Source organism: Rhinopithecus roxellana, chromosome 4 (genome assembly GCF_007565055.1).
Source record: "Rhinopithecus roxellana isolate Shanxi Qingling chromosome 4, ASM756505v1, whole genome shotgun sequence".
NCBI classification, from domain to species: Eukaryota; Metazoa; Chordata; class Mammalia; order Primates; family Cercopithecidae; genus Rhinopithecus; species Rhinopithecus roxellana.
Window position 1 is genome coordinate 139,188,905 of NC_044552.1, and position 15,322 is coordinate 139,204,226.

General features: G+C 37.5%; 1 protein-coding gene across 6 annotated transcripts in view; it reads right to left on the reverse strand.

Moving 5' to 3' along the window:
* SNAP91 (synaptosome associated protein 91) overlaps nucleotides 1-15,322 on the reverse strand; it is a 156,260-nt gene that overhangs the window by 104,423 nt on the left and 36,515 nt on the right. For 5 of the 6 annotated variants that reach the window (XM_010383958.2, XM_010383955.2, XM_010383954.2 and 2 more), the window contains exons 3-7: nucleotides 9,720-9,862; nucleotides 6,644-6,719; nucleotides 5,806-5,908; nucleotides 3,334-3,427; nucleotides 1,101-1,212 (exon numbers count right to left, since the gene is read on the reverse strand). In XM_010383958.2, coding sequence (XP_010382260.1) covers nucleotides 1,101-1,212; nucleotides 3,334-3,427; nucleotides 5,806-5,908; nucleotides 6,644-6,719; nucleotides 9,720-9,862 — 528 coding nt within the window. The remainder of the gene's footprint in view (nucleotides 1-1,100; nucleotides 1,213-3,333; nucleotides 3,428-5,805; nucleotides 5,909-6,643; nucleotides 6,720-9,719; nucleotides 9,863-15,322) is intronic. The other variant, XM_010383957.2, reaches the window with a different exon arrangement.

The following is a 15,322-nucleotide window of genomic DNA, read 5'->3' on the forward strand; positions in this document are numbered from 1 at the left end:
ATCAGACCTAAAGTGGGTGTTATCTAATGTACCAAACAATAAAGCTGAACAAGTGCAATCATACTCCATTATCAAAAGAAGTAGCCTATAAGAGACAAGCCTCAAGTAGGCTGTGAATAAGCAGGTAGACTGTATGAACAGATGGCTCATATTCTCAGTGCATCTTTTTCTTTCCCATTTCTTCCTCAGATTATACCCATGGACTCTGGAGGAGTTCCCTATCACCAGCTGACTGAGGAAGAAAACATTCAAATTTGGTTTAGAGCTGGTTCCTCATGTTGGCACCACCCGGAAGTGAAAAGCTGAATAATATCCCCACAAAGGGATGGCTTTGACATAGAAAGAAATCTTCACAGTGAGTCAAATTTCCAGAAATATATCTATCTAATTTTCTACTTTTTGGAAAAGGAAAAATGGTAAGACACATTGAACTACACCAAATTATGTGTGGCAACTAACTGTTGGCCTGGATGATAAGGTACTTGAAAAAAATAAAACTGGAGGATTGGTGACAAGGAGGTCTGGAGAAAAGGTGATAGATGGACCTCTCAGAATGGATAGAGAGCATTAGACTATCTTCATCCCACTTGAATAAAAACCAAAGGGCATATCCCACAAAATGGCTCTTGCTAATCAGAGGGCTAAGAGAACTCTATAGGAAGTGGGCATGATATCAGAAATGGAGGTCATGAATAGGCTAAACAGCATAGGCTTCCCATCGCCAAGGCTTATATGCCTATCACCACTGCTGAGTCCTCAGTTGGCCAACACCCTGGATCAACAGTGAGCTTTCATCATAACACAATAGTCCAAGGAGACCAGCCATCCACCAAGTAAGAGGCTGAGGATCAATTCCTTTTACTAGGGTGGCTAGCAGCAATCTGTCTACACTATGATTAGCACCCAGTTATCCTAGATATGGATTTACCATCTCTGCCCACATCGTTCTGCCAGTATCACCATCTGTGGACTTACTCACTATTATGGTATTCCACACAATATTGCCTGCCAAGAAGTGGGACAAGAGACTCACCCCACAGAATTCATCAATCTTACCGTGTATCCCATCAGCCCAGACATGTTTCAGCTGTTCCACCTACCGAGTAAGTTAATAACACCATCATTGTAGCAAGCAAAAAGTTTGATAAGATCTTTGAAAAGAAGCATAAATGCTGCATTTATGACACCATTTGTTAGTTCATTTGGATGTACCTAGAAAAACAGAAAAATTTAATATTAGCTGCATATCAAGTCATAAGTTTTCTTGAATCACATTAAAATGTCTCGAATGACTACTAAGAAATTCATGAATATTCTACACACGTTGGCAATTCATTTAGTAACCCTACCAATATCAAAAGATGGACTACATATGTTTTTGCTTCAATTTAAGTCAATGAAGTTAGTCTTATGAATTAAAAGACAGATATATGTGCATATATATATGTCTTTATATAGATTAATCCATAGGTTATTCAAATTTAACTTTTGAACATCTGGTGTTTTGTTAGTTTTACTGTTATGTTACATTTCTTCCACTTCTCCTATCTAATAGTTTCTGTGAAAGAATTCAGGCTCCAGGGTCCTGCAATGACTCAGTGTGGAAGAATAGCATGGGGAATACCTTAGTCAGCTACCTCTAAAATAACTCTAGAGACTCATAATTGTTCATCCATTCCAAACTGCTATAATCATCAACACAAAGGTGCGTAATTTCTCCCTATTCCTCAATCCTTTTATTTTTCCCTTTATGAGTTTCTCTTTCAAGACAGAACCCTTAGTAAGGGCAAGGAAAGTAAAGAAAAATAAATGAAAAAAAGAAAAACAAGTTAAAAGGCAATTCGACAGATACTTAGTGAAGTCTTTATTGTAAAATCTGTTAAAAAATAAGATGGTTTGCTGCTTTTATGAAATTTCACAGGAGTTAGGTGTTGTGATTAGCACCCAATTATAGACTAAACCATACAATCGTAACAGAGACACTAAGTTACTAAAATTTGAGGAAAATCTTTGTTGTAGGCAACCACCAAAATACCACAAGGCTGAACAATATGAGTTAAGAATGTCTCTACATGTCAAAATATTTTATTTTCATGAATCAGATTTCAATTTTTTTTTTTTTTTTTTTTTTGAGACAGAGTCTCACTCTGTTGTCCAGACTGGAGTGCAGCGGCATGATCTCAGTTCACTGCTACCTCCGCCTCCCAGGTTCAAGCGATCCTCTCACCTCAGCCTCCCAGGTAGCTAAGATTACAGGCATGCACCACCACACCTGGCTAATTTTTTTTTTTTTTTTTTTCGGTATTTTTAGTAGAGACAGGGTTTCACCATGTTGGCCAGGCTGGTCTCAAACTCCTGACCTCAAGTGATCTGCCTGCCTTGGCCTCCCAAAGTTTGGGATAAGAGGTGTGAGCCATGCCCGGCCTCAAGACTCTTCAAAATTAATTTTTTTATTTTAAGATAACTCTAAATTTACATGCAGTGTAAGAAGGAACACAGAAAGATCCCATATACCATTTACCCAGTTTATCCTAATGGTAACATCCTATAAAACTATGGTACAATATCATAACCAGGATACTGACAATGAAACAATTCACTAATTTATCTAAGATTAAACACAATTCTTTCGTGGATAGTGTGATTTAAGCAATCCGCATAAAATGGTTTCTAGGCCAGGCGTGGTGGCTCATGCCTGTAATCCCAGAACTTTGGGAGGCCGAGGCAGGCAGATCATGAGGTAAGGAGATCGAGACCATCCTGGCTAGCATGGTGAGATGCCATCTCTACTGAAAATGCAGAAAATTGGCTAGGCGTGATGGAGGGTGCCTATAGTACCAGCTGCTTAGGAGGCTGATGCAGTAGAATGCCGTGAACCCGAGAGGCGGAGCTTGCAGTGAGCGGAGATCGCGCCACTGCACTTCAGCCTGGGTGACAGAACGAGAGTCTGTCTCAAAAATAAAATAAAAATAAAATAAAATAAAATATTTCTAACAGCAGGTCAAGTTATTTAGCTGCCTGAAGGTACATCTTGCAGATACTTCATCGTGTCAAGTACAATAGGAAGCCACTATCCTACTCAGAACATGAAGTTCCAAGAATGTACCATTCATATTTTTCCTTGACGTATGTAAACACCTGGTAAACTGCTTAGAAAAATCAGGGGGAACCTAAATAATCCTTACCGAGCTTAACAGCCTGAACTAAGTATTCATCTAAATGAAGAAGATCTACAGTTGCTTCCCAAGGAAATCTTTGGATTTACCTGTAGCCCATCTTCAAATGAAAGACAACATTGATTGTGTAAGAAACATTTTCTAGTGAGATACATACATCAAATTCAAGCAGTGCATCAATTTGTCCCTGCAGTATTGGCATACTCTTTAGTAGCTTTTCGGGAGCCATTGTCCTCATTACACCATCAGCCCTACAGTAAAAAAAAAAAAAAAAAAACAATTTCATTGGATATGGACAATTCAAGACCATATGCATTGTTCTAAGCTGTTCCCCCATACCACCCTGTTTCCTTATTAATCCTGTGGGATCAATTTGAGGCATTACAAGGTTGTAGTCGTTTCCTCCCTCTATCTATTATCTATTCTTATTCCACTGCACAGGCAATGCTTGTTTATTTTCTATCTGTACTATCCTTAGGAAGAAAGCAATGCAGTCTGGATAAAAGAGGCAAGTTGCATTTCTGAATGGATTTTTCTAACTCTGTAATAAAGGTAATAGTGTTGAAAAGTATGTTTTCTTCTCTTTCTTTTTCTTTTTTTTTTTTTTTTTTTTTTTTTGAGATAGTCTCCCTCTGTCACCCAAACTGGAGTGCAACGGCATGATCATAGCTCACTGTAATTTCGAACTCCTGGGCACAAGTGATTCTCCTGCCTCAGCCTCATGAGTAGCTGGAACTACAGATGCATGCCACCACATCCGGTTAATTTTTTAAAAATTTGTTTTGGTAGGGATGGGAATCTCACTATGTTGCCCAGGCTGGTCTTGAACTCCTGACCTCACAGTCCTCCCTCCATGATCTACCAAAGTGCTGAGACTATAGCTATGAGCCACTTTGCCCCAAAAAATAAACTTTCTAAAAAGCTAGGTTTTTTTCTTTTTTTGAGAAAGAGAAAACATGTCTGAGAGGTTTATAAAACGTATATGACTTGGAGTACAGGGTTTATGCTATTAACCATCAAGGGAAGAAAAATGCATGCTGATAAGAACACTTTTCCCAAACAAAGGTAAGAGTTTAGCTACAGAAGATGAGATTGAAGGTTAATGCTGATGTCAGAGGGTGCACTGCCCCATCTCCACCTTCCTTAGCAAGCCCTTGTATCCAGTGATGGTGATGGTTGAGAAGCAGCAGTACAACTTTCAGGGTCTCTCCCAGACCAACAGTGGAGAAAGCAACCCGAAGTGTCCACATGTGTTCATACAGGTGGGCAGAAGTTTCTAGGAAGGCCATGGACCTATTGCAGAGGTCACAATGCAGCTGGGAACATCAGCAATGGTTGCACGGTGCCATGTAAGAAGTTAGAGGAAGGCATATGAGCTAGACTCATCTCTCGTGAGAAGAGGGTGAAGGAAAACACCTACTATAATAAAGTATTCATCTACAATAAATTATTTTCAATATGCAAGTTGATGGTTTTCACCACTATGGTAAAAATGTAGCCCAAAACTAAGGTTAGGTTAGCCATTGCAAAAATAAAGTTACATCTTTTTGTGTGGATTCTTGAGACTAAAATATTAAAGCTGCTCTAGTACCTTGCATTATTTCAAATGAGGAACAGATATAAGATATGCACAAATATGTGGCTGAATGCTTCTGACTAGATTTATACATCTATTTAGAGGGAAATAAATGGTAATTATAGATAAAATTCAAGTGTTTCTGTTTCAATGAGGTTTTCTTAATTGGTAGTATTAACAATTAGTTTGATTATGGTGTGTGCATGTGTGTGTTTATGTACGTGTTTTCTAGGATGATACTATCCCTCAAAAACAGATCAAAGTTCAGATTCACCTCAATCAAAAAACATTCATATAGCTATTGTCTATTTTCCATCTTTTTTTTTTTTTTTTTTTTTTTTAGACACAGGGTCTTAGAGACAAGGTTGCTAAGGTAGAGTGCAGTGGCACGAACGTAGCTCACTGTAGCCTCAGTCTCCTGGGATCAAGCAATCCTCCTGCCTTAGCCTCCCAAACAGCTGGTACTATAGGCATGCACCACCACACCTGACTAATTTGTTTGATTTTTAGTAGAGAGAAAGTCTCACTACATTGCCCAGGCTGGTCTTTAACTCCTACATTGCCCAGGCTGTTCTTTAACTCCTGAGCTCAAATGATTCTCCCAGGTTGGCCTCCCAAAGTACTGGGATTACAGGTACCACTGTGCCAGGTCAAATTGCTATTGTCACCTACAGTCACTATACTTTAAAGTGAATCTTGTCTTCCCTCCTTCGTAAATTATTTAAAGGTACATACATGTTTAAAAATTTTGAGTTAATTTTAACAAATAAAATGTTACATAATTTGTCCTGGGGTTAGAGAGAAGAAAAAAATGTGATAGCATATAAACTGAGAAGCAAATCAGATTTTTCTGCATGAAGATATAAATAAAATAATGCATATTGCAACTTCAAGGCTAACTTCTACAATATTATTTATTGAGTTTCTTTTTTTAGGTTATTGTAAACTGGGCCTTCAAGAAAATTAGCTGGCATTTAAGCTTAGTTAAAATAAATCAAGTATGCCTCAAGGACTAATTCTCCTCTAATAAATATAAGAAAGACAAAAACATACCCTTTCTTCACCCTGGCAAAATCAAAGGCCATCTGTCTGTAAGAAAAAGCCTTTTCATTCAAATATCTACTATAGCGCCTTATGAAGGTAGACATATCATAACCTGGGGGAGTGGAAAGAAGAAATAAAACTAATTAATAAAACACCTTCAACTATGCTTTGCATACTACTATTTTTTTTACTCTCTAAATGGTGATAGTCCTAGGATAGGGTCAATAACTGTGTCAGACCCCATTTAAAATCCTGCTTCTAGGCAAAAATACTTTTGACATGAGGCATTCCAGGATGATTCAATTACTTATTCCACCATTCCAGTACATAATATGTTTTTAAATTTTCCTTGAATTTTTGTTCATTTTTCAAATAGCCAGTTTCAGATTTAATTCATGCAGCCATCTGATAATGTTCCATTTGCTTGATGTGCTTGCTTTACACATAACAGATAAACAGTGAATATGATCAATGAACAAATGAATGCAGTTCAAACCCTATTAATCCACACAAAAAATTTATTTAAGACTGGAATCATTTTTTTTAATTGAGAAGGCATCATTTATTTCATTGTCTCCTGTACCTTCATAAAACACAACCGTGGGTCTAGCACACCCACTGTTACTTTTAAAGGTAAACATGTGGTAAAAATCCCCAAAATAAACTTAATATATATTTTATATGCTGAGTTGTCCATAATTAAATATTTTAAAGCTATATTTAAATATAATTATTTTTACATTCTTAAATATTCAATGAAGCTATCAGTTGCAATGATTTTGGATTAATAGTCTCACTTCAAAAATCAAAGCATTGGCAAAAGATTATAAAATACAAATATTCTCACCATGGGATCCACTTTTGTCCAAAAAATTGCTGAGATTGAATAGTGTATTTCTAGAAGCCAAATACTGAATAAATCTCTGAAAAACAAAAATTAGAATTAAATACACATATGCTTAAATCATACCTTTAAACAATTTCTGATACTAAAGGCATTTTTTTGACAAATTCTCATTGTGATCTCTTTTGCTCAGTTATAAAGTTTCCTAGAATGCTGAATGTCTCTGAGAGAAAAAAAAGCTTTGTGAATTAGAATTAAATTGTATGATCTTTCATTTCTGCACATAATGGAAATACTATAATTTATTAGGATTCAGTAGGCATCCTACATAAAATTGGTAATTTTAATTTTATCAGTGTTTTCCAAAATAAACATCTTATGAATGCAATTTTCACTCAAAGATTCAAAGGAATCTTTCCTATGGGAAAAATAATTCTATTGTTCTTTTTTCTAACATTTTTGCTTAAAAATAGGTTTACATGGTATATCCATTTCTTGAACCTATAATTTTAACACAGGCATATCTCATTTTATTGAGCTTTATTTTTATTGCACTTTTTGCAAATTGAAGATTTGTGGCAACCCAGGGATAAGCCAGTCTATCACTGCTCACTTTGTGTCACATTTTGGTAATTCTCACAATATTTCAAACTTTTTCATTATTATTATATCTGTTTTGGTGATCTGTCATCAGTGATCTTTGATGTTACTAATGTAATTGTTTTGAGGTGCCACGAACTGTGCCCATAAATAATGGCAAACTTAATCAGTAAATGTTGCGTATGCTCTGACTGCACCACCGCTGGTTGTTTCCCTGACTTTCTCCCTCTCCTCAGGCCTCCTTATTCCCTGAGACACAACAATATTGAAATTAAGCCAACTAATAACCCTACAATGATCTCTAGATATTCAAGTGAAAGGAAGAGTCACACATCTCTCACTTTAACTCAAGAGCTAGAAGTGATTAAGCTTAGTGAGAGTGGCATGTCGAAAGCTGAGAAAGGCCAAAAGCTAGCTCTCCTGTGCCAGTTAGTCAAGTTGTAAATATAAAGGAGAAGTCTTGAAGAAAATTAAAAGTGCTACTTTAGTGAACACACAAATGATAAGAAAGTGAAATAGCTTTCTTGCTGATACGGAGAATGTTTGAGTGGTTTGGATAAAAGATCAAACCAGCTACAACATTCCCTTAAGCCAAAGCCTAATTCAGAGCAAGGCCCCAACTTTTTTTCAATTCTAGGAAGGCTGAGAAAGGTGAGGAAACTGCAGAATGAAAGTTTGATGCTAGCAGAGGTTAGTTCATGAAGCAAAGAAGTCATCTCCACAATATAAAAGTACAAAGTGAAGCAGGAAGTGCTAATGAAGAAGCTGTAGCGAGTTATCCAGAAGATCTAGCTGAGATAATTCATGAAGGTGGCTACACGAAACAGATTTTCAATGTAGGCAAAGCAGCCTTCTATTGGAAGAAGATGCCATCTAGAACTTTCTTATCTAGAAAGGAGAATATAGTACCTGACTTCAAAACTTCAAAAGACAGCCTGACTCTTGTTAGGGGCTAAGGCAGCTGATGACATGAAGTAGAGGTCAATGCTGATTTACCATTCTGAAAATCTAGGGTCCTTAAGAATTACACTAAACCTACTCTGCCCGTGCTCTATAAATGAAACAACAAAGCCTGGATGACAGCACATCTGTTTACAGAATGGTTTACTGAATATTCGAAGCCCACTGTTGAGACTTAACTGCTCAGAAAAAAAAGATTCCTTTCAAAATATTACTGCTCATTGACATGCACCTTGTCACCATAAGAGCTCTGATGGAGATGTACGGAGAGATGCATGTTGTTTTCATGACTGCTAACACAACACTCATTGTGCAGCCCATGGATCAAGGAGTAATTTTTACTTTCAAGTCTTGTTTTTAAGAAATACATTTTGTAAGGCTATAGCTCCTATAGATAGTGATTCCTCTGATGGATGTGAGCAACGCAAATTGAAAACCTTCTAGAAAAGATTCACCATTCTAGATGCCATTAAAACATTTGTGATTCATGGGAGGACATACAGTTACCAACATTAGCAGGAATCTGGCAGAAGAGCATTTCAGCCCCTATGGATGACTTAGAGGGATTCAAGACCAGCAGAGGAAGTAACTGCAGATGTGTGGGAAAATAGCAAGATAACTAGAATTAGACATGGAACCTGAAGATGGGACTGAATTGCTATAATCTCTTGATAAAACTTCAATGGATAAGGAGTTGCTTCTTATGGATGAGAAAGAAAGTGGTTTATTGAGATAAAATCTTCTCCTGGTAAAGATACTGTGAACATTGTTAAAATAACAACAAAGGGTATAGAAATTACATAAACAGCTGATAAAGCAGTAGCAAGGTTTGAGAGATTAACTCCAATTTTGAAAGAAGTTCTGCTGTAGATAAAATGCTATCAAAGAGCATTGAATGCTACAGAGAAATCTTTTGTAAAAGGAAGAGTCAATTGATGTGGCAAACTTCACTGTTGTCTTAATTTAAGAAATTTCTGCAATTACTTCAGCAACCACCATCCTAATCAGTCAGCAGCCATCAACATCAGGGCAAGACCTTCTAGCAGCAAAGATTACAACTCACTGAAGGCTCAGATGATCATTTGATAATCATTTTTTTAGCAATAAAGGATTTCAAAATTAAGATATGTACTTTAGACATAATACTATTGTACACTTAAATAGAGTACAGTATAAGTATAAATGTAACTTTTACATGCACTGGGAAACCAAAACATTTGTGTGACTCACTTTATTGCAATATAAGGTTTTTTTTTTGCAGTGGTCGGGAATCAAACCCGCAATATCTCTGAGGTATACCTATACCTCATATCTCTAAGACAATGTCTAGCTTAAAGTTTATTTTTTGTTAAATAACTAAGGAGAAGATTAAACTTGTATTCTAGATGATCTGGAACTGTGTATTTCCTTTTCTTTTTCTCCGAATTAGTGAAAATTCAAAGAGCCTTAAATCATCACCATGCTATTCCTAAAAGCCTCCTTCCTCCATCAAAAAAAGCGAAAAGTTTACTTAGTTTACCTCATTTCCATGCACCATGAGATGATGTGTTGTCACTAAAGCCTTAAACACAACCACCCAGCTACTGTTTGTTGCCCGCTCAAAGAGAGTGTCAGCCATCTGAGGAATATTAACATTGGTCTCGTTGGTAGCCTGGATCAAATCTATGAAAATAGAAGATATTAATCAATGATATTAACAATTATATACAAAAATTCATTTCAAACTTGGAACATATAAACCTGTTTACTAAAATACGACCTCAAAAGTACTTTGATAACAGCTGATAACAAAATTTAAAAAAATTAAACTGTAATATTTTACCCATGGACATATACATATATTACTTACCCAATATATTTATTTATTCTCGAGTATATTTTGCTTCTTAATTTTATTCTGTACTCTCTTCTGAATTTACCTGTTTGCTGGTACTTGTGCCATTTTTAAAATTATAAACTCCAGGAAGGCTAAGCCTCATATATTTAATCTTCTTTGTTACTGCTATAAGCACAATGTCTCAAATGTGGGCATTTATTCGATATGCCATTTGAAGGCAATAACATAAATGTACTCTTCAAACTTAATAGCTAAAAGTATATCTCATTTGGATTCGAACTTTGAAAGGTGCTAGTAAATACACTTTTCACATGAGTGGCAGAATGAGGTCAAATATTAAAAGAGAAAAGAATTCTACACACGTAAGCTTTTGTAGAACATGCATACATTAAATTACTATAATTTGACCTGAGTTTATAAGAGAGTAAACCTTTATAACATATTCACTGTTCACATCTACATATTATGAGTTCAGGTGTATTTTCTTTTATTTTTTTTTGAGACAGAGTCTCATTCTGTCACCCAGGCTGGAGTGCAGTGGCGTGATCTCGGCTCACTGCAAGCTCTGCCTCCCAGGTTCATGCCATTCTCCTGCCTCAGCCTTCCGAGTACCCGGGACTACAGGTGCCCACCACCATGCCCAGCTAATTTTTTGTATCTTTAGTAGAGACAGGGTTTCACCGTGTTAGCCAGGATGGTCTTTATCTTCTGACCTTGTGATCTGCCCGCCTCGGCCTCCCAAAGTGCTGGGATTACAGGCGTGAGCCACCGGAGTACAAGTGTATTTTTTTTTTTTTTTAAATTATCTACTGGCCAACAGAGAGTGCCCAGCATCAGAAAATCAGTTAATGCTGTCAAAGAGTTAGCTGGGACAACCAAAGATCATGTGCTAAGCAACAGAAGCTAAGCCACAGCCGGACAGTACAGACTTAAGTACTTCAAACAGTACAGGATAACCTCTTCAGGACAGCAGACACTGCATGACTTCTGTTACAGTCCACACTTATCTTGCAGAGACCTGCATGTGACACCCATTTCCTAGGCAATCCCATGCAACAAACATGCACTTGTAACAAAAATGCACATGTATTCTTCTTACTCCAAATCCACACTTGGTCATCATTAAACTATACATTTTATGCATTGCATTTCTCTTCAAAATACATGTTTTTAAAAATTGATATTCCATCACTGAAAAATATCTATAAACTCCTTAGACTAAAGGATATCAATAATTGTTCTGAATTACAAGTGGATCAAGGCAGGCTTATTTCTTAATTTATACTGATTTTAAATTTCTGTCATCATCCCCTCTCCATCAACACCCTTCTCTCAATATTTTCCTTTATTGAACTTTTTCTGATCCTTCAGGAAATCTTTCCTGGTCCCTTTCTTTTTTTTTCTCTTTTTTTTTTTTTTTTTTTTTACAGACGGAGTCTCGCTCTGTCGCCCAGGCTGGAGTGCAGTGGCCGGATCTCAGCTCACTGCAAGCTCCGCCTCCCGGGTTTACGCCATTCTCCTGCCTCAGCCTCCCGAGTAGCTGGGACTACAGGCGCCCGCCACCTCACCCGGCTAGATTTTTGTATTTTTTAGTAGAGACGGGGTTTCACCGTGTTAGCCAGGATGGTCTCGATCTCCTACCCTCGTGATCCGCCCGTCTAGGCCTCCCAAAGTGATGGAATTACAGGCTTGAGCCACCGGGCCCGGCTCCTGGTCCCTTTCAAATGCAGTCCCATGTGGCCTTCCTGTGCTTTAAAACTTGAGGCACTTTGTTCCTGCTGGGTGTTCAGACTAGATGTATATTTGTCCTAACTTCTACCATGCCACAGCTCCTTAAAGGTGATGTCTGTTTCATGTACAGCACTTTGCAGAGCATTGTGTAAAATATTTGTTGAGACAAAAGTATAAAAGACACACTTTAGCTAAAATAATCAAATCAGTTAACATTTGGAAGGTGTAAATAACTCAGTGAACCAATATTTTCTAAGTGACTAGTGCATAACATTACAAAATAATGCATGAGTAAAAAAATCTATTCAAAGTATGATACAGACCAATGTATTTTAATGTAACAGAAAGTAAAAAAAATTCACTGATATAGTTTCAGAGTCAACTCATTGGTAGCTTGATGGGGATGGCATTGAATCTATAAATAACCTTGGGCAGTATGGCCATTTTCACGATATTGATTCTTCCTATCCATGAGCATGGTATGTTCTTCCATTTGTTTGTGTCCTCTTTGATTTCACTGAGCAGTGGTTTGTAGTTCTCCTTGAAGAGGTCCTTGACATCCCTCGTAAGTTGGATTCCTAGGTATTTTATTCTCTTTGAAGCAATTGTGAATGGAAGTTCATTCCTGATTTGGCTCTCTGCTTGTCTGTTACTGGTGTATAAGAATACTTGTGATTTTTGCACATTAATTTTGTATCCTGAGACTTTGCTGAAGTTGCTTATCAGCTTAAGGAGATTTTGGGCTGAGACAATGGGGTTTTCTAAATATACAATCCTGTCATCTGCAAACAGGGACAATTTGACTTCTTCTTTTCCTAACTGGATACCCTTGATTTCTTTCTCTTGCCTGATTGCCCTAGCCAGAACTTCCAAGACTATGTTGAATAGGAGTGGTGAGAGAGGGCATCCCTGTCTTGTGCCGGTTTTCAAAGGGAATTTTTCCAGTTTTTGCCCATTCAGTATGATATTAGCTGTGGGTTTGTCATAAATGGCTCTTATTATTTTGAGGTACGTTCCATCAATACCGAATTTATTGAGCGTTTTTAGCATGAAGGGCTGTTGAATTTTGTCAAAAGCCTTTTCTGCATCTATTGAGATAATCATGTGGTTCTTGTCTTTGGTTCTGTTTATATGCTGGATTACGTTTATTGATTTGCGAATGTTGAACCAGCCTTGCATCCCAGGGATGAAGCCCACTTGATCATGGTGGATAAGCTTTTTGATGTGCTGCTGAATCCGGTTTGCCAGTATTTTATTGAGAATTTTTGCATCGATGTTCATCAGGGATATTGGTCTAAAATTCTCTTTTTTTGTTGTGTCTCTGCCAGGCTTTGGTATCAGGATGATGTTGGCCTCATAAAATGAGTTAGGGAGGATTCCCTCTTTTTCTATTGATTGGAATAGTTTCAGAAGGAATGGTACCAGCTCCTCCTTGTACCTCTGGTAGAACTCAGCTGTGAATCCATCTGGTCCTGGACTTTTTTTGGTGGGTAGGCAATTAATTGTTGCCTCAATTTCAGAGCCTGCTATTGGTCTATTCAGGGATTCAACTTCTTCCTGGTTTAGTCTTGGGAGAGTGTAAGTGTCCAGGAAATTATCCATTTCTTCTAGATTTTCTAGTTGATTTGCGTAGAGGTGTTTATAGTATTCTCTGATGGTAGTTTGTATTTCTGTGGGGTCGGTGGTGATATCCCCTTTATCATTTTTTATTGCGTCTATTTGATTCCTCTCTCTTTTCTTCTTTATTAGTCTTGCTAGCGGTCTGTCAATTTTGTTGATCTTTTCAAAAAACCAACTCCTGGATTCAGTGATTTTTTGGAGGGTTTTTTGTGTCTCTATCTCCTTCAGTTCTGCTCTGATCTTAGTTATTTCTTGCCTTCTGCTAGCTTTTGAATGTGTTTGCTCTTGCCTCTCTAGTTCTTTTAATTGTGATGTTAGAGTGTCAATTTTAGATCTTTCCTGCTTTTTCTTGTGGGCATTTAGTGCTATAAATTTCCCTCTACACACTGCTTTAAATGTGTCCCAGAGATTCTGGTATGTTGTATCTTTGTTCTCATTGGTTTCAAAGAACATCTTTATTTCTGCTTTCTTTTCGTTATGTACCCAGTAGTCATTCAGGAGCAGGTTGTTCAGTTTCCATGTAGTTGAGCGGTTTTGATTGAGTTTCTTAGTCCTGAGTTCTAGTTTGATTGCACTGTGGTCTGAGAGACAGTTTGTTATAATTTCTGTTCTTTTACATTTGCTGAGGAGTGCTTTACTTCCAATTATGTGGTCAATTTTGGAATAAGTGCGATGTGGTGCTGAGAAGAATGTATATTCTGTTGATTTGGGGTGGCGAGTTCTATAGATGTCTGTTAGGTCCACTTGGTGCAGAGATGAGTTCAATTCCTGGATATCCTTGTTAACTTTCTGTCTCATTGATCTGTCTAATGTTGACAGCAGAGTGTTGAAGTCTCCCATTATTATTGTATGGGAGTCTAAGTCCCTTTGTAAGTCTCTAAGGACTTGCTTTATGAATCTGGGTGCTCCTGTATTGGGTGCATATATATTTAGGATAGTTAGCTCTTCCTGTTGAATTGATCCCTTTACCATTATGTAATGGCCTTCTTTGTCTCTTTTGATCTTTGATGGTTTAAAGTCTGTTTTATCAGAGACTAGTATTGCAACCCCTGCTTTTTTTTGTTCTCCATTTGCTTGGTAGATGTTCCTCCATCCCTTTATTTTGAGCATATGTATGTCTCTGCATGTGAGATGGGTCTCCTGAATACAGCAGACTGATGGGTCTTGACTCTTTATGCAGTTTGCCAGTCTGTGTCTTTTAATTGGAGCATTTAGTCCATTAACATTTAAGGTTAATATTGTTATGTGTGAACTTGATCCTGCCATTATGATATTAACTGGTTATTTTGCTCGTTAGTTGATGCAGTTTCTTCCTAGCCTCGATGGTCTTTACATTTTGGCATGTTTTTGCAATGGCTGGTACCGGTTGTTCCTTTCCATGTTTAGGGCTTCCTTCAGGGTCTCTTGTAAGGCGGGCCTGGTGGTGACAAAATCTCTAAGCATTTGCTTATCGGTAAAGGTTTTATTTCTCCTTCACTTATGAAACTTAGTTTGGCTGGATATGAAATTCTGGGTTTAAAATTCTTTTCTTTAAGAACGTTGAATATTGGCCCCCACTCTCTTCTGGCTTGTAGAGTTTCTGCCAAGAGATCTGCTGTTAGTCTGATGGGCTTCCCTTTGTGGGTAACCCGACCTTTCTCTCTGGCTGCCCTTAAGATTTTTTCCTTCATTTCAACTTTGGTGAATCTGGCAATTATGTGTCTTGGAGTTGCTCTTCTCGAGGAGTATCTTTGTGGCGTTCTCTGTATTTCCTGAATTTGAATGTTGGCCTGCCCTACTAGGTTGGGGAAGTTCTCCTGGATGATATCCTGAAGAGTGTTTTCCAACTTGGTTCCATTTTCCCCCTCACTTTCAGGCACCCCAATCAGACGTAGATTTGGTCTTTTTACATAATCCCATACTTCTTGCAGGCTTTGTTCATTTCTTCTTCTTTC